The sequence below is a fragment of the Neomonachus schauinslandi genome, chromosome 10 (genome assembly GCF_002201575.2).
Source record: "Neomonachus schauinslandi chromosome 10, ASM220157v2, whole genome shotgun sequence".
Lineage (NCBI taxonomy): Eukaryota > Metazoa > Chordata > Mammalia > Carnivora > Phocidae > Neomonachus > Neomonachus schauinslandi.
Window position 1 is genome coordinate 108,663,413 of NC_058412.1, and position 19,004 is coordinate 108,682,416.

Below are 19,004 nucleotides of genomic sequence, written 5' to 3' on the forward strand. Positions count from 1 at the left end.
CCACTTCCCTGCTGCAGGGGGCTACCCTCCAGCTTCAAATCAGTGGTGGTGTGCCAAGTCCTTTGCATGTTTCCTCTTCTGCCACCAGCCAGAGAAAGTCTCTCAGTGTCTTAAGGTCTCAGCTACCTTGGGATTTGTATGACTTTTGCCCAATCCCTTCAGAGCAGCACCTAGAGTAGTGTTTGACTGAAAAACCATGAGCTGGGAATCTTGGTGGCCATCTTTAGAATTCTGCCTGCCATACCTCCAAATACGTCATTCATTTCTTCAATTTGGTTGAAGAAAATGACTTCTGGAACCACTGTGGCTGCAGCACAGGGAAGGACGGGGTGGGTGAGAGGACAGTGCAGTGATAGGGGTGTAGGTGTGTGTGGTGGTGGAAGACAGAACCGAAGACATGTGCTGATGGACTGGCTGTCCGATGAGAATGAGAGCAAGCACGGACCAAGCACAGTTCCAGGATTTTGGCCTGAGCGGCTAGGATGAGGTACTGAGTTGGGGGTGATATGCCAAGAAGAGGTGTGGGGGATAATATCCAGAGCTCAGCTTTGGCTATGTTAACTCTGAGATGGCTGCTAAGACATCCAACTGGGGATACCGAGTAAGCAAGCAATTGATTATAGGAGTTGGAGGTTCACAGGAGAGGTCCGAGCAGAGAGATGGTGTTAAAATAAACCCACGACGGAAAAGATCACTTCTTGGTCTGAATGTTTGTGTCCTTCTAAAGTCCGTAATGTTAAATCTTAATGCCTAATATGGTATTTGGAGGTAGGGCCTTTGAGAGATGATTAGTGCCCTCATAAAAGAGACCCCCGAGAGCTCCCTAGCCCCTTCCACCATGTAAGGTCAGAGTGAGAAGGCACCATCTACGAACCAGGAAGGGTGCTTTCACCAGACACTGAATCTGCCAGCACCTCGATCTTGGACTTCCTAGCCTCGAGAATTTGTAAGAAATTTCTGTTGTTTCTAGGACACCCAGTCTCCAGCGCTTTGTTATAGCAGCTCGAACAGACTAAGTCTGTCAAAGGACTGGGTGCAAAAAGACGTGAGAGGAGGCCCAAAGACTGAGGTGGCCCTGCACCATTAGTGGTGTGGGGCCATGGAGAGGGCTGCACAGAGAACACTGAGCAGCCCCCAGAAGGTGAGAGAGTATGTGTCCTGGAAAGAGCGTCAATAAAGCGTTCGACGGAGTAACCACCTGGGTCATATGCCATTGACATATGACATATAGTGCTGCTGCTTAGTACTTTAGATTTGTCTGTTTTATTAATCCCACAAATTGTTATTTTATCACGTTCGCTTAGATTTATATACATGCTTACCATTTCACTTTCTCACTATTCCTTCTCATTCCTCAGTCCTGGGTAGTTTGCCTTTCTCCGAGCACATCCTGTAGACATTTCTCTTGTACAGGTCTCTGGTGGCCAACTCAGCTTTCCTTCTCATCGGAAGAAATCGTGCTTCTGTCCTTGTTCTCGGAAGGCAGTTACTGGGCACGCTATTCTAGGTTGGCAGTTCTCCTCCTGATGTCATTTAGAGACATTCTTCCACGCTCTTTTGGCTTTTGATGTTACTAATGAGAAGTCAGTTGTTGCTCTGTCATTTCCTTTAGGTGATCTTTTCTTTTTTTTCCCCCAGTTATTTTATTAATGTAGTAAATAGACATAACATTTACCATCCTAACCCTTTTTTTTTTTTTTAAGACTTCATTTATTTGAGAGAGGGAGAGACAGAGATGGCGAGAGAGCACAAGTGGGGAGTGGGAGAGGGAGAAACAGGCTCTCCGCTGAGCAGGGAGCCTGATGTGGGACTCGATCCCAGGACCCCGGGATCATGACCCGAGCCAAAGGCAGACGCTTAACCAACTGAGCCCCCCCAGGAGCCCCCCATCCTAACCCTTTTTCAGTGTACACTTCAGAGGTATTAAGTAGATTCATATTGTTATGCAACCATCATCACCATCCATCTTCAGAACTCTTTTCATCTTGCAGAACTGAAACCCTCCACCCACAGTGACACCCTATTCCCCTCTCTCTCAACCCCTAACAACCACAATTCTACTTTGTCGCTATGGACTTGAGTATTCTAGATAACTCAGAAAAGTGGGATCTTACAGTATTTGTTTTTTTGTGACTGGCTTATTTCACTTAGCATAATGTCCTCAAGGTTCACCCATGTTGTAGCAGGTGTCAGAATTTCCTTCCTTTTTGAGACTGAATAATATTCCTTTGTATGTGTAGACCACATTTTGCATACCCATTCATCTACTGATGGACATTAGGGTGCTCCCATCTTTTAGCTACTGTGAATAATGCTGCTATGAACATGCGTGTACAAATATATCTTTGAGACCTTGTCTTCCATTTTTTTTTTTTTTAAAGATTTTATTTATTTGAGAGAGAGAGACATAGCAAGAGAGGGAACACAAGCAGGGGGAGTGGGAGAGGGAGGAGCAGGCTTCCTGCAGCGCAGGGAGCCTGATGCGGGGCTCGATCCCAGGACCCTGGGACCATGACCTGAGCCGAAGGCAGACACTTAACAACTGAGCCACCCAGGCGCCCCCCTTGTCTTCCATTCTTGCAGGTATATATCCAGAAGAAGAACTGATAGATTATATGGTAATTCTATTTTTATTTTTTTGAGGGAGACCAATACTGTTTTCCACAGAGCTACATCATTTCACATTTCCAGTAACAATGCTCAAGGGTTCTAATTTCTTCACACTGTGGCAATCCTACAGTATAGATATAAAATACATGTTAGGTCTTCTCATTTTATCCTCCATATTCTTATCATTTGTCATAGTTTCCATCTTCTTGTCTCTCTGTTCTGCATTCTGTGCAATTTCTTCAGATTCATCTTCCAGTTCAAAAGTTCTGTCTTGGGCGCCTGGGTGGCTCAGATGGTTAAGCGTCTGCCTTCGGCTCAGGTCATGATCCCAGGGTCCTGGGATCGAGTCCCGCATCGGGCTCCCTGCTCCTTGGGAGCCTGCTTCTCCCTCTGCCTCTCTCTCTCTCTCTGTCTCTCATGAATAAATAAATAAAATCTTTAAAAAAAAAAAAAGTTCTGTCTTTACTTGTATCTGATGTGCTGTTTAAAATGTAGACGGAGGGCGCCTGGGTGGCTCAGTTGGTTAAGTGACTGCCTTCGGCTCAGGTCATGATCCTGGAGTCCTGGGATCGAGTCCCGCATCGGGCTCCCTGCTCGGTAGGGAGTCTGCTTCTCCCTCCTCCCTCTCATGCTCTCTGTCTCTCATTCTCTCTCTCTCAAATAAATAAAATCTTTAAAAATAAATAAAAATAAAAATAAAAAAAATAAAATAAAATGTAGACGGAGTTATTTAAAAAATTTCAACCCCTATATGTTCCATTTATTTTTTTTAAAGTTTATTTATTTATTTAAGTAATCTTTATACTCCACATAGGGCTGGAACTCACAACCCCGAGATCAAGAGTCGCGTGCTCTACTAACTGAGCCAGCCAGCTGCCCCTGTATGTTCCATTTCTAACAGTTCCATTTGGTTCTTTTTTAGATCTGGTCACTCTTGATTCATGGTGTCCTCATCTTTATGATTCCATCTTTCACGTCTTTAAACATTTCATACAGAGCTATATTATACGCTTTAGATGCCGCTCTAATGTGTGAAGTCCTGTCTAAACCACTGTCCATGGTATCTGCTAACTCCTATTCCTAGTGGCTTGTCTCTCTTGTCCTTGGTGATCTCTGATTGCTTGATCTTGATCTCTGGGGATCCTACATGGCTGAAATGGGGATGCTTTCCCACAGAGAGGATCTGCACCTACGTTGGCTGGGAGTCATGGTGTGTTACCAATCTGGAATCATTTCAGACCACACATCGTTCTGGTTTTGGTTCACGATTTGTTCTTTTTTGGCGGAGGGATAGGAGAATATTCCCTGGGAATTTCACCTACTTCCTATGAGCTCAGTAATGCTTTAATAAGTATTTTAAAATTCAGGTTCTATAACTGTTTCCCCAGAGCATCTGAAATAGTTCATCATTTTGCCAAAAGAGAAACTTTTCTTTCTTCATCATTTTTTTGGGAGGAGTCAGAAATATTTACATTCCATGGAATGCATAGTGAATTATAATTTTTGCCCCTTTTAAGAAAATTCCCTAAACTACTTATAAAAAGCAGTGTTTCAATTTAGCTCTTTTCCAATATAAATTTTTAAAGTATTACGCCACAGAATACTTAACAAGAATTTGAGACAAACGATTCATATTTTTAAATTCCTTGAACATGAGAATGCTTAACAACATGAAAGACTGAAAAATGAAAGCAAAAGAATATCTGACAACATCAGTGTGTTGCCTTATTGTTAAAAAGAGAGAGAGAGGAACACATAATTATGAGGCAACAGAATAAGGCTCTTGTTCTCTGTGGTCTCCCCAGACTTAGAAGCCTGAGTTCTGACGAGTTTTGGGGACTTTTGAACCACATTCTCACCTTTATACTCCCCCCAATAAGATCAGGAGGCTCTTCATCTGTTTCCAAGGCAACATTTACGGAGGCAAAGGGACGACTGGCCATCTGCTGCATCTCTCGAAGAAGTTGCTATTGAGTAATATTGTGGCAAGCGTTAGCGCACAGAGTACTGAGGGGATTTTATTAGGGAACACGACATATTAAAAGTACCTCATCCTGCCCGCTTCAAACAAATCAAGTCCAAAACGACATTTTTGAGACAGCTGGAGAAAACTGGACACAGACCAGGTACCATCAGGACTTACTAAATTTTGTTGGATGTGATAACAGCGCTATCATCATATTAAAGAAAAAGTCCTTGCCTGTTACAGATACATGCTAAAGTACTGATGGACAGAATGCTATGCTGCCTGTTTGTTAAGTACATACAATAAATGATGTAGCCCTGTCTCCTCATATTTTTGTTACTAAAGCCAGCCTTTCTTCTTTCCTACTGAAACTTGAACCAAGTATTGAGACCACAGATAGGAATGGAAAGAGCTCTTTGTTCACAGGGGTGGTATAAGCTGAAAACAAACAAATGTGAAGTGTGGCAAAGTCAGAGGGAGATGCAGGGGCTCTGGATTTAGGGAGGCTTGGATGTGAACCTTTAATCCAATACTTTCCAGCTGTATCACCTTAAAAAAGGTGTTTAAAGTCTCTGGGCTTCAGTTCCCTCTTCTCTGAAATGGGTTTTTAATCCTAAGAGTGTTAGTAGGTTCAAAGGAGACACTGAAACCAGCTCAGCGCCTAGCACATGGTGGATCAATATCTATCAATCATATATCATTTAGGATATTGGAGATCTGGGCATGTCACTGAAGTTTGGAGGTCATGCCACAGAAGACAACAAGGCCTGACTTCAAACCACCCCCTTGGAACTATGGTAGGAGACAGAATCTTAGTCTGGATAGATCAGCGCTCAGTTTTAGAAGGATATTTTTATGTGAAACATTTTCTTAAAATACTAACATTCTACATCTTGTCAAGCTGTTGGTCCACTTACTCAACAAACCTATGCAGCAACCCTACTCTGGGTTCTGTGCTATTCCAGAGCTGGAGTCACAGTAGGACAGGGTGCCTATGCTCCCCCAATTCAGAAGTTCCTTTATGAAGAGTGCAGAAGATAATGTGTGTAAAAACAAGTAAAACGGAGCCTGGCGTCTAGCAAGCACTTAAGCTGTGTCAGAGGCTATTATTTTTGTTGTTATAAATCCCATTAAGTCATTTCTTCTACAGTTCTGAGAGGGTTAAGACATGACTGAAATTGTAGAAATGCTGAAATATATTTTGAACAGTCAGGTTCACAGTTACAGAGAAATTTTAAATCACAAGGGTAAAAGCTTAGTTAATTTGTTGATAACAACAAGCGTACTTTTTTTAGGCGTGGGGTAACTCTTAAAGAAGTTTAATCTGGGATTTTTGAAGAAGTTTAAATGATTTAAAGAAGTTTAAGTTTAAATGATTTGAAGAAGTTTAAATGATTTAAAAAATAATATGCTGAAGAAACTGTTATTCTTACTGAACCTAAATAAAGCCTATCCTAACCCTGTGAGGTAGGAATCTTCTAATTCTTCCTTCCTCTTTGATAAAGCATGCTCTCCGGTGTGGCAAAAGAAAGAAAATCTTTCCTCCACCAGACATTCACCATGCCTATAGAATGATGAAATATCTTTTTAAAATTTTATTTAGATTCATAAGCATACTTTTTAAAAACCTTTGTTTTCCTACAAGGTGTTCATCCTCTCCGTATTTTCTTTCAAGTATGTTTTCTAGTTGGCTGTTTGTCTTCACTGATTTATTTTTGATATACTTAAGTATTTTTGATATACTTATTACTTTTTAGGCAGGCAAATCGCTACTATACAGTGTGCATCCATCATCTTATCTGAAAATCATAATTTTGTCCCCTTTCCAATAGTAATAAAACTTCTTATTTCTCTTTCTTCGAGTGCACAGCCTAGAATATCCAGAACAGAATTAAGTGACGATGGGGACTACAGGACTAGGCACGTGGCCTGTGAAGACCGAAGTCCCAAGCTGAAAGCCCAGTTTGGCCTCCTAGTAACTGTGCAATGGTCAATTATTCCACCTCCCTGAGCCTCAGTTTCCTCATCTGTGAAACAGGGTCAGTAACTATTTCATGGATTTGTTATGAAGGATAAATTAGTTAATCTATATAAAACCTCTTAGAACAGTGCCTGGAATTTAGAAATGCTCAAATGTCAGCTCATTATGACAAACTTGTCTAGATTTTGTTGGTACAACTTCTAGTATTTTTATGTCATGAGTGATGTTGGTTATCTGGATATTCTTTATAGTGTTAAAAGGAGGTATTATTTTTGAGTTTACTAAGAGTTTTGTTTTTAAACCAGGAACCAGCGTTGAATTTCAATAAATGACTAAGTGATTACTTGGCCACTACTAAAAATTTAGGTTCTAGGGGCGCCTGGGTGGCTCAGTTGGTTAAGCGACTGCCTTCAGCTCAGGTCATGATCCTGGAGTCCCGGGATCGAGTCCCACATTGGGCTCCCTGCTCAGCTGGGGGTCTGCTTCTCCCTCTGACCCTCTTCCCTCTCTTGCTATCTGTCTCTCATTCTCTTTCTCTCAAATAAAGAAATAAAATCTTTTAAAAAATAAATAAATAAATAAAAATTTAGGTTCTATTTTTACCCACTGAAATAACCTATTCTGATAGGTTTTCTGGTAGGAAATGATCCTGTTATTACACTGGTAAATCAGACTGCTCCACATACACTCACTGTGTGACTGGCCTTTGTTTTGGTTTCAAAGTTTTTGTGCATATAATGAATTAGGACTCCTTAAGCTTTCCATCTTTTCCCTTACTCTGGAACAGTTTATATATTTTGGAAATAATTAATTCTCCTAAGCACTCAAGGAGAAATAGACTATTATTATTTCCATAAGTTCATTTCAAATGGAAACCCCCTGGGGTAATGCCTTTCGTGGAGAGAGTAATATTTTGACAAGTTTTCAATTCCTTCCCTGGCTACTGGTTTATTGAGGCTTCCCACTTCTTTCTTACTCCATTTGGATAACTTGTATTTTTTTTTTTTTTACAACACTGTACAATTCATTGGGATTTTAAAATGTCTTAGTAATGGAGCTATTAAAAAATCCCTCTGAATATGTTACCCACTGAATTTTAAGAAGGATAATAAAAAGGATGCAACATTACTTCTATGCTAACATCACCTTTACAAGGGTCAGAAAAGGGGTCATGGCCCCCAGGAGGAGGCTCTCATTATAGACATTAATGTTCAGGGAACAATGCTGCGTGCTTTTGAGTTTTGATTTGGGATATTTCCATTCTCTTCTAAATCTTGTCTACAGATCAATCTTTTTAAAAAGATTTTATTTATTTATTTGACAGAGAGAGAGAGAGACAGCGAGAGAGGGAACACAAGCAGGGGGAGTGGGAGAGGGAGAAGCAGGCTCCCCGCCAAGCAGGGAGCCCGATGCGGGGCTGGATCCCAGGACCCTGGGATCATGACCTGAGCCGAAGGCAGACGCTTAACGACTGAGCCACTCAAGCACCCCCTATAGATCAATTATTATATAGAAAAGGGCATGAGTAGATACAGAAGACCGAGGAGCGAACGTCAGCCTAGATCTCAGTGCCCTTCCATTATCAACAATGCAACAATAGATGGGACTACTAGAAGGCAGAGTAATAACATCGGTGAAAGTTGCGATAAAGATTTTATGTTGTCACTTTTAACCAAGTTTATTTATTTGACTTGTCAACCGTAAATATTTGCTTGACTTACTCTTTTTTTTTTTTATTAACATATATGTATTGTTTCAGGGGTACAGGTCTGTGATTCATCAGTCTTACACAATACACAGTGCTCACCCAACACATACCCTCCCCAATGTCCATCACCCAGCCACCCCATCACCCCATCCCTCCCACCCCCTCCATTCCAACAACCCTCAGTTTGTTTCCTGAGATTAAGAGTCTCTTATGCTTTGTCTCCTTCTCTGGTTTCATCTTGTTTCATTTTGATATGACTTTTGGAATGGAGCTCTGGAAATAAGTCAAGACTCATTAAAAAGTAAAACTCAAGCAAAAACTTAACTAGACACTGATTTATCTTTCTTTGAGTGATGAGACATTTCTGAGATGCTTATTAGCTGGTTGATTTTACTCTCATTCTCATGAAAAGCTCTGCTACTGAGCCCTCAGATCTCCCGCCTGAGTTAAGGACAGAGGGCTGGTAGAATGAGTAGAATGGGCAGCTATGGGTCAATGCTAAAGATTCCTTTTAGGAAGTTACAAGCATGTGGTGCAGAACTCATTATACTTTATGTAGACTAATCGAAATCTACTGACCATATTCTGCAGAATGGGCAGCATTAGTCCCCCCTTTGGTATGTCTATCAATGATCGATCGCTAAGTAGCTAAAGCTAACCTGCTCTGAGAAATAAAAAGGAAGAAGCTCTTAGAGGCATTCAGGAACCTTTATCCACTGAGGCTTACCTCTCTACGCCTGGAGGCCCAACAACTTTGTTTGATCTTCCAAACCACAGCAGCCACCAGGAGCAAAGAGAGGAAACAACTGTGAGAAAGGAAAGTACTGAGTTATTATCCCAGCCCCCAGAATCAGCACTGTCACCCACGCCTCAGGCCAGGCAGGGAGAGTCCCCCAAATCCCAACTCCAAGCACCTTTCTCATGACTCATCGCAACCATGTCCCGGTTCACAGGAAGTGAGTGTGAGAAGACTCTGATAAGCTGAGCTTCCTGATTGTCCTGTCCCCAAAGGCACTGGGAGAAAGCTCTGACCTGCCACCGGGCCGTTCATGAGAATGGCTCCTCGTGGCTTATCCCAAAGAAAAATAAATCTAGGACAATAATAACGAATGACAAGCATGCTATTTAATTGACTTAGCAAATCTTTACTGATAGTCTAAAAAAAATGAGAAAAGTTACTTATTAAAGTAACAACCAGCTTTTCATACGGAAGAGGTAGACCCAAGAGGAACTAAACTTATATATAATAACATATATTCAATTATATACATATATTTTAAACATTTTATTTATTTACTTGACAGAGAGAGACACAGTGAGAGAGGGAACACAAGCAAGGGGAGTTGGAGAGGGAGAAGGAGGCTTCCCACTGAGCAAGGAGCCCGATGCGGGGCTGGATCCCAGGACCCTGGGATCATGACCTGAGCCGAAGGCAGACACTTAACGACTGAGCCACCCAGGCACCCCTATATTCAATTACATTTTTATAAAATAAATTCATATAACTTTTATAAAATCAAATGATCAACCTCAAACCAAACAACTTTCTTAAAAGTATTAGCAGAGAATAACTCCCACTGGTCTTGTAACTGCAAATGCTTTCAACATTCTCTCATCTGTAAACCAGGTGTGAATGGTTGGAAAGCTACCCTGACAGCAGAGAGCATGACTGACGTCTGTTATTGCAGACACGGGGCATTTGCAGCACCAGTCGGCTTCCAGAATGGCAGCCCAAGTGCACCCAAGTGCTGGTGGGAGGCAGGCCCTCAGGCTGGCTGGAGAGGGCGCTCTGAGGTGTGCGGATGACTGAACTTCCGCCCTCTCAAGGCTCCCACAGCCTACCGCTGCCCCAACATGAACGGGGTAAAGACATCTATCTCCACTGAATTCCCTGGCTAAAGAGAAGGGGCTTGCCAGGGTCATCACTCAGGGGAGAGCCTTCAGTTCCTGTCTTGTTGGGCCTCTCAGCTGTCCTGACTCTCCTGCTCCTTCGGCCTCCCTGACGGCCTCCATTTTCCTTTTAATCACTACTTTAGAGACAGGTCCTGTTCTAGGCCCATAAAATACACTGAGGAACTGGACGAAAGACCACTGTTTTCATGGAGCTGACATTCCAACAGGTGGAGATAAAAAGTAAACAAAATAAACAAGCAAATTACAGAGCAAGTTAGAAGGTAGGAAATGCTACAGAAATAAAGACTAAAAAATAAATAAATAAATAAAAATGGTAAGGAAAAGGGGGTTCAGGAGTGCCACTTAGCACTCTAAAGCAGAATGGTCAGAGCGAGTGCGCCTTACTTCTGGAGAAGGTGACATCTGAGCAAGGCTTGGAGGACGCGTGGGAGGTGGCTCAGGGGACGTCTACAGAAACACGCCCGGGCAATGGGCTCAGCTGGGCACAGCCAGAGGCAAGGAGGGGTCTCAGGAGGCCAGCATGGCTGGAGTGGGGGGAGTGGGGCCACAGGTAAAGGCAGAGAGGTAAGCAGCAGACCATGGAAGGCCTGCAGGCACTATAAGGTATTGGATTTTACTGAATGAGATGAGGAGCTAACGTAGGTATCTGAGCAGAGAAGTATCATGATTTCACTTATGCTGAGGAGACCTTTAGGGTAGCAAAGGCAGGAAGAGGGAGACCACTAGTCTAGGAGAGATGATGTGGCTCAAGTCAGGGTGGTGGTAGCAGGGGTGTGAAAAGCACTTTGGAATCTGGACATAATTTGAAGGTTGAGACCACAGAATTTCCTGATGTGCTGGAGGTAGGGTATGGAACAGAGAAGTCAGGGATTTTTGGCCTGAGGAACTTGCCATCAACCTTGACAGGGAAAGCTCTGGATGGAGTGGGTACAAGACAGCAGACCATATAAGACATGCTGAATTCTGAGCTATCTACCTAACCACCAAAGGGAGATGTCGTAGGCAGATATCTGAGCCTGGAGGCTGGGTGCCAAGTCTGGCTTGGAGGTGGCATTTGGGAGTCATACGTATACACAGTTAACTCTTGAACAATGTGAGGGTTAGGGCTGCTGACCCTCCGCACAGTCGAAAATCATCCACATATAACTTTTGACTCCCCCAAAACTTACCTACTAATAGTCTACTGTTGACAGGAAGCCTTACTGATAATATGAACAGTTGATTAACTCATATTTTGTATGTTATATGTACTATATGCTATATTCTCACAATAAAGTAAGGTAGAGAAAAGAAAATGTTATTAAGAAAATTATAAAGTGGTGCCTGGGTGGTACAATCGGTTAAGTGTCTGACTCTTGGTTTCAGCTCAGGTCGTGATCTCAGGGTGGTGAGATCGAGCCCCAGGTCAGGCTCTGAGCTCAGCACTAAGTCTGCCTGAGATTCTCTCTCTGCCCCTCCTGCTTGTGCTCGCTCTCAAATAAATAATCTTTAAAAAAAAAAAAAAAGGGAAAATCATAAGGAAAAGAAATTACATTTACTGTACTGTATTTATTGAAAAAAATCCACGTAGAAGTGGACCTGCTGAAAAGACCTGTGTTGTTAAGGGTCAATGGTGTCTTGTATTTGAAGTAATAAATCTGGGTGAGGTCACCTAGGGAGTGAATACAAATACAGAAGAATGTCCTGGGGAGCACACCCCACCACTGAGAAGTTGGGGAGAACAGGAAGAAGCAGTAAAGGAGTCTGAGAAGAGTAATCTGTCTTTCTTGGTTTCCACTCATAATCTTGCTTTTTGTTATTTTTATTCTAATAGAAACACAAGGAGGCAGCAAATCCACATGGAAGGGCAAGGAGGGAATGAGAATAGCTTCTAGGGCGCCTGGGTGGCTGAGATGGTTAAGCGTCTGCCTTCGGCTCAGGTCATGGTCCCGGAGTCCTGGGATCGAGTCCCGCATCGGGCTCCCCGCTCTGCGGGAAGTCTGCTTCTCCCTCTGCCTCTCTGTCATGAATAAATAAATAAAATCTTTAAAAAAAAAAAAAAAAAGAATAGCTTCTAAGTCGGTCAAGACGCTACTGATGCAGTTGAGTTACAGGGCTGTCCTCAGAGGCGAGCACCTTGGTGCCACTCAGAGGCCTCTCCTGGGACTACCCTCAATCCAGAGGTATAAAACAGTGCAGCTCAGAAGGTCTGTGTCCCCTTGCCCTGGCCTACGTGGGGCTTCCATCTTCAATGCAGACTTCTTAAAAACAGCAATAACCCAGTTCCTTCCACGGGTTCCAGCTTTTCTAAGAAGTGACATAAACATATACTAACACATAGTGATTGTCCCTCAAAGCTGATTATGTGTATGATTTTTCCTAGGTTAATACAACAACAAAAAACATTCAAGTTATTTCAAAAAAGGTGGCACTCACTGATTTACCTCCCTTCTTTTCTTCCTACCACTAATTTGGGTACAGGTAGCGCTGTAACTCAGTGTTCACCCTACTGCAGTCCCTCTTGTCAACAGTTTTCTAGATTTTTCTATGTAAATGTAATTTAAAGAAACATTAAACCACGAAAATTTTCAAACATACACACACGTAGAGGGAATGATTTAGTGAATTCCTATGTCCATTACTTAGCCTTGACAATTATTAACATTTTGCCAATGTCATTCAAAGATCATCAAAGAAGTGTATTCCTCTCTTTCAAAACTAGGCCACTAGCTCCAGACTAAGGGTCTCTCACTTCCTGTCAGCTCTGTACCTGAAGAGAAAACAAGAATCCTTTCACCTTTTTGTTCTAAACCTGTTCCTCCTTTCAAAGGCTTGTACTTTCCTGAGACTACTCTCAAAAAATCCATGCCTTGATTCTAAGTTTTTCTTTCTACCTTTCGTCTATGTCTTTTGAAAACTCCCAATTTGTGTGAGAGCTCAGTGTTTGGGACATCTGTTTCTCACCAGCTTAACTGTAATTGTGCAGTTAGAATGACATTTTTGAGAGTGTCCTGAATTTTCCCTCCAGAGGGCAAGACTATTAATTAATGGTTATCGTTTCCTGCTCTCACAAATCTGGCTTTTCTAAAACTATGTTTATGCATTTTCTTGGCCTGGCCTTGAACACAGAGATACCACTGCCTCTTCCCAAGTTGCTGTGATTTGCACTTCACCATTCTGGTCAGAATTAGATCCAGAGTGGCAGGAACCCATAATCACTTCTATCTTCTGGAATATGAAATGGACTTGTCAAAATGTCTGCTGTCAGTGTGGCAAGGGTCTAACAGAAGTTCAAGTAATTAATTTTTACAAGAACATTCTATCTCGCCTATAACAGAAATTCCCATTACATGCCCTCCTTTTGGCCAGGTGACGTGACATCACCTATTTCTCCTTTTTATTCTCACTCAGACATTGCCCTCTAAGGCAACTGTGACCTCAGCCACAAAGACGTCCACAGAGTGTTAGTCCCTCTTACTACTACCAGTTGTCCTAACCACTCTAGCACATCACTCCCAGATACAAAGCCCTTTCACATACATGACCTCACCTGATTCTCACAGCAAGCAAGCGAGTGGGTCTTATTATTTCCCTCTTCGTTCGCAAGGCTCCTACCAGGGTCTAGAGTAGCATCTCGTTAAGACACAAAGAGGGCTTAATGGATTTGTCAGAGTCTAGAATTTACTTCACTATGCCTGAGTCTGGAAGTTCTCTAACTCACCTCACAGTGATTTTCTCACTTCAATCACTGAGTGCCCTGCCCCTACCACCCCACTCTAATTCTCTTTTCTGTGTTATCTCAGCTATTCTTCAGAGTGCTGCTTAGGATTGTCTGGATACCTTTCTTCTCCCCTTATTTTTACTTAGATCCTTTGGGACTTGGTTAACTTGCTTGGGGAAAATATTTTGTTCCTCATGCTCATAAAAAGGACTCTTTTCTCAGTTAAAAGATCATCATCATTCTTAGTTCTTAAACAAAATCCAGGGCGGCGTGGGGGGGAAGCTCTGGATTCTTTTCCAAAGGTTCCACCTTCAAAAGGAAGAAGTGACAAAAACACCATTTGTCCTTGTTTACTACACAAGATTCCATGCTCCCAGTCCATTCTGATGGTGCCATTCAGTCTTCCACCAGTCAGCAGAAGGGACTATTCCTCACTGGGCTGGTGCTTGGCAGCAGGGGTATCTCATTCTGTATGCATGTTCCAAGAACATACAGAACACCTGCTAATTGGAGCTACCGAATCAGCATGCACCCTCTACATCCCCATGAAAGTGTGCCATCGACTAGCACCACTAATTCTTCCCACAGAGGCTGGTGCCTCCCGTTCCTCGAGACTCAGCCCTTCTCCTGAATGTCTAGTTTACTTTCCACATATATTTGCACATGACTGTATGCTAGGTGCTGGAGGTCTGTGTGTGTATAGGGATGCCCAAAAGAGACAGTACACCTGCTCTCTTGAAGCTTAGAGTCTAACTGTGGGCACAGATCGGAAGCAAGGAAAAAACTGTGAGAAGCACCATGATGAAAACTAATACGGTTCTCTGGGAGAGAACAAGGGAAGACCAGTTAGTTTGGGGGTTCTGGGATGAAATCTTGGAGGAAGTGATACTGGGCCAAGGATGAAGGATGAGTGTGGTATAATTAAAAAATAAAAAGTTTGGTCTTTGTCCTGAGTTCCTGGTACAGAGCTCCTAAAATTCTTAAAATTTCCTGAGTGACAGGAGTGTCGCCCTCCCCACTTTTTTTACACAAATGTTCACAACAGCTTTATTTATAATAGCCCAAAACTGGTAACAGCCCAAATGTCCATCTCCATCAAGAAGTGAAGAAATAAATTGTGGTTGATCTTTACATAGAATATCACTCAGTATTAAAAAGGAATGAGCTATTTTAAAATTGGATTAAAAAATTTATATCTTTGGGCGCCTGGGTGGCTCAGTTGGTTAAGCGACTGCCTTCGGCTCAGGTCATGATCCTGGAGTCCCGGGATCGAGTCCCATATCGGGCTCCTTGCTCAGCAGGGGGTCTGCTTCTCCCTCTGACCCTCCCCCTCTCATGTGCTCTCTCTCTCTCATTCTCTGTCTCAAATAAAGGAGCCCGATATGGGACTCGATCCCGGGACTCCAGGATCATGACCTGAGCCGAAGGCAGTCGCTTAACCAACTGAGCCACCCAGGTGCCCCCTAAATAAATAAAATCTTAAAAAAAAAAAATTATATCTTTAATAGTTTTTTGTACAAAGTAATTTTATATAAAGAAAGGTATAATTTAAAAAATGACAGGGCCTCTGGGTCTGAATGAGCTTTTTTTTTTTTAAATAACAGATTTATTGAGATGCAATTCAGGAGTGTCCTTTGTGTGCTAGTGAATGACTCATGGGAGGGAGGGACCCAAATAGCTTCAGGAAGGAGGCTGGTCACCAGAAAAACCAACCACATGATTAGAGAGTTAGAATGTTCAGAACCCTGCCCCATCCCCCAACCTGAGGGGAGGGGAAAGGGCTGCAGATTGAGTTCGTTAGTCACGCCTATGTAATGAAACCTTGAAAGAAACAAGGAGCCGAGAGGTTTGAGGGAGCATCTGGGTTGAACACATCCATGTGCTGGGAGGGTGGCACACCTGGACAGTGTCGAAGCTCTGTGCTCTCCACCCACCCCCACACCCTCCCTTATGCACCTGTTCCATTTGGCTGTTCCTGAGTTATATTCTTTATAATAAAACTGTAATTTTAAGTACTGTGCTTTTCTGAGTTCTGTGAGTCATTCTGGCAAACTCTCAAAGCTGAGGAGGGTCACGGGAACCCTCAAATTTGTAGCTGGCCAGGCAGAAGTGTGTGTAGCCTGGGGACCCACTGGTGGTTGACATCTGAAGTGGGGGCAGCCACATCAGGCAGAGCCCTTAACCTGTGGGGTCTCCAGGTAGCGTCAGAACTAAACTGAACTGGAAGACAACCAGTTGGTGTCAGAGAATTGGATGTTGTTTGGAAAAAACAAGCAATGAGTAGAAGTATACAGATGAAGGGTAAGGAGAAGAAAGAAGGAAAGCACTTTCCAGAAAAAAGGATAAGCGTGTGTAAATGGGAAAGAGCCTGGCGCTTTTGAGAAGATAGCTCATGCGGTGGGAATGCAGAGGAGTAGCATAAGATGAATATGGAGGGGTGAGCAAAGGTCAGTTCACCTTGGTTTTTATTTTGGAGACAATGAAAAGCCACTGAATATGAGATAAGGGAACAGATGCAGATGAATTCATTTTCAAGGTCTCTTCTGGACTTTATGTGAATTGTAGAGGAGCTCTGACTGCTGGGGTGGGGTGGGGGGGTGCCTGCTGTGTGGAAGAGAGGTGGCAGGGTGACGCTGCAGTCAGTGATGTGGGGAAACCCGCTTCTGCACGTATTGTGCTGCAGATGGGATGGCAGAGTTCAACCGGGAATACAGAATGAGAAGATGACCAGGGTCGAGCTCTGGAAGAACATCAACAGCGAGAGACTGACCAGAAAAGTTCAACAGAAGAGTGGCCTCAGGGCAGTCTGGGGTCAGAGAAGGCCAGAAGAGGGTCAGTGATGGGTGGTCAGTTGCTTGATACTGTTGAGAATCCAAAAAATGAGAACTGAAAAGTATCTTCTGGATTTGGCAATACAGATGTTCTTGCTGCCCGCCACACACAAAACAATTCAGGTGGGGTGTGGGGATGGAAGTCAGATTTGAGAGGGCTGAAAAGCAAAAAGGTCTCCAACACAAGGATTTTTAAGGTAGTGCAAATACTTGGTATGATATTATGATGCTGGATTCATGTCATTATATATTTGTCCAAACCCACAGAATATACACCACCAAGAGTGAACCCTAAGGTCAACTCTGGACTTTGGATGATTATGATGTTCAATGTAGGCTCATCCTTTGTAGAAAACGTACAATTCTGGGGAGCGATGTTGGTACGGGAGGCTGTGCATGTGTGAGGGCAGGGAAATGGGAAATCTCTGTACCTTCCTCTCAATTTTGTTGTAAACCTAAAATTGCTTTGAACAAAGCTATCTAAAAATTTAAACAAACAAAACAAAACAAAATAAAATCAAACGTGCTCCAAGCCCACAGCCAATGGACACAAGGAGGGAAGGGAACTGCCAGAGTGAACAAGGGGAGCCAGAGTGGCCACACCGGATGGCTTTGTCCCCCTTCTCTGTCCGTGCTGAGCAATGGCAGACAGCAGCTAAGGCAGTGAGCCCTGGGCCTGAGGCCAGGGAGGCGAGACAGGATGGAGGCTCTCTCATTCAGAAGACAAACAGTACAGCCCACCCAGCAGCACATTCTGCCCCTACCCCACACTCACTGGAGGCTGTGACACACGGAAACAGCATCCACACACAGGCAAGCGGCAACCTTCAAACCAACACTGTGAAAGACTGGAATCAAACAACAAGACCCAAACATCCGAGGAGAGTTAGTAATAACAGCACAAAATAAGACATAAATAAAATATAAAAAAATAAAAAATAAAATAAAATAAATAAAATAAAATAAAATATTAATTAATCTCACAAAGGAATACGAAAGGAAACTGCATTCATAAAACGGACACAGGTTATAAGGAAAAACATACTAGAAGTAAAATGCAAACATTAAAATTAAAAAAATATCTTATCAGATGGGCTCAACAAAGGAAACAGACCCAATTTTGGATTAAATTAATGAGCTGGAAAATACTGCTGCGAAGCTCATCTAGAACACAGAACAAAAGGAAAATGAAAGAACAGGTGGGTTCAGTTAAGAAATATAAAGGACAGATCCAGAATCTCCTTCACTAATGGAAAAGAGAATTCCAGAATTCAAGCAAAAGAATAGAAGGAGAGGAAACAAGCAAAGAGACAGAAGACAATGTTGCAAAGCTCAAGACTCCAGTCTTCAGACTGACCCCCCTCCTCAACCCCCAGGATCAATTTCTTTCTCAGGTCCTTTCTGAATTACTCCTACAGTCCTGCACAACAAAGACATCCAACAAAGGGGAAGATGTGGGACACATAAGATGGTGCAAGAAAAAAAAAAAGGTAAAACTTATAAAAATTGTTCCTATATAATATAAAGGAATCACAATCTAGAATTTAAATCCCAGATAACCGCTATGTTGGAGGCCACTGGACGGCTGTGGGGGAATGACTCTTAGAGCCTAACTTAAAGCAGCCAGCTCTTGTAGGAAGTGGAATCATGAAGCTGCCGGGAGCTGAGGCCACGGTCCCATCCCCTAGGCGGTTACATGATCTTCTTTCCCATCTGACCTCCTATGCGTTAGCTTGCATGTGGATGGATGTAATACGGCCCCAGGGCCTGAATTAACACAACTTTCGGCTAATGCTGGGTTTCTCAATGCCAAATGAACATAAGAATCACTAGAGGGGGCGCCTGGGTGGCTCAGTCAGTTGAGTATCTGCCTTTGGCTCAGATCATGGTCTCAGGGTCCTGGGATCAAGCGCCTTGTCAGGCTCTCTGCTCAGCGGGGAGTCCGCTTCTCCCTCTCCTTCTGCCTCTGTGCTCTCTCTCTCTCTCAAATAAATAAATAAATCTTAAAAAAAAAAATCATTAGAGAGCCTTTAAAATATCACAAGAATCAGGTCCCCTAGGAGACCAATGAAATGGGCATCCCCGGGGCCTGCGGCCCAGGCTGCTCTTGCTTCTTTTTAAGCTTCCCAGGGAGTTTCACGAACAGCCGGGGCTGTGAGACATGAGGTAACCGTTTCAGGCTCTCAAACCCAATTTAAAACTTGTAGGAGAGGCTTCTAATGGGGCCTGTTCATCTTCGCATGTCAAACTGTAGGTTCATCTATGTCTGAGCAGACTGCTGAATAATTGCATTA

The 19,004-nt window shown here is 43.0% G+C and overlaps 1 protein-coding gene across 1 annotated transcript in view; it reads right to left on the reverse strand.

The window, feature by feature from the left end:
• Positions 1-19,004, reverse strand: part of ATRN (attractin) — a 164,307-nt gene that overhangs the window by 3,364 nt on the left and 141,939 nt on the right. The window contains exons 26-27 of the mRNA XM_021689144.1: positions 8,993-9,071; positions 4,470-4,577 (exon numbers count right to left, since the gene is read on the reverse strand). Of these exons, the coding sequence (XP_021544819.1) occupies positions 4,470-4,577; positions 8,993-9,071 (187 nt within the window). The remainder of the gene's footprint in view (positions 1-4,469; positions 4,578-8,992; positions 9,072-19,004) is intronic.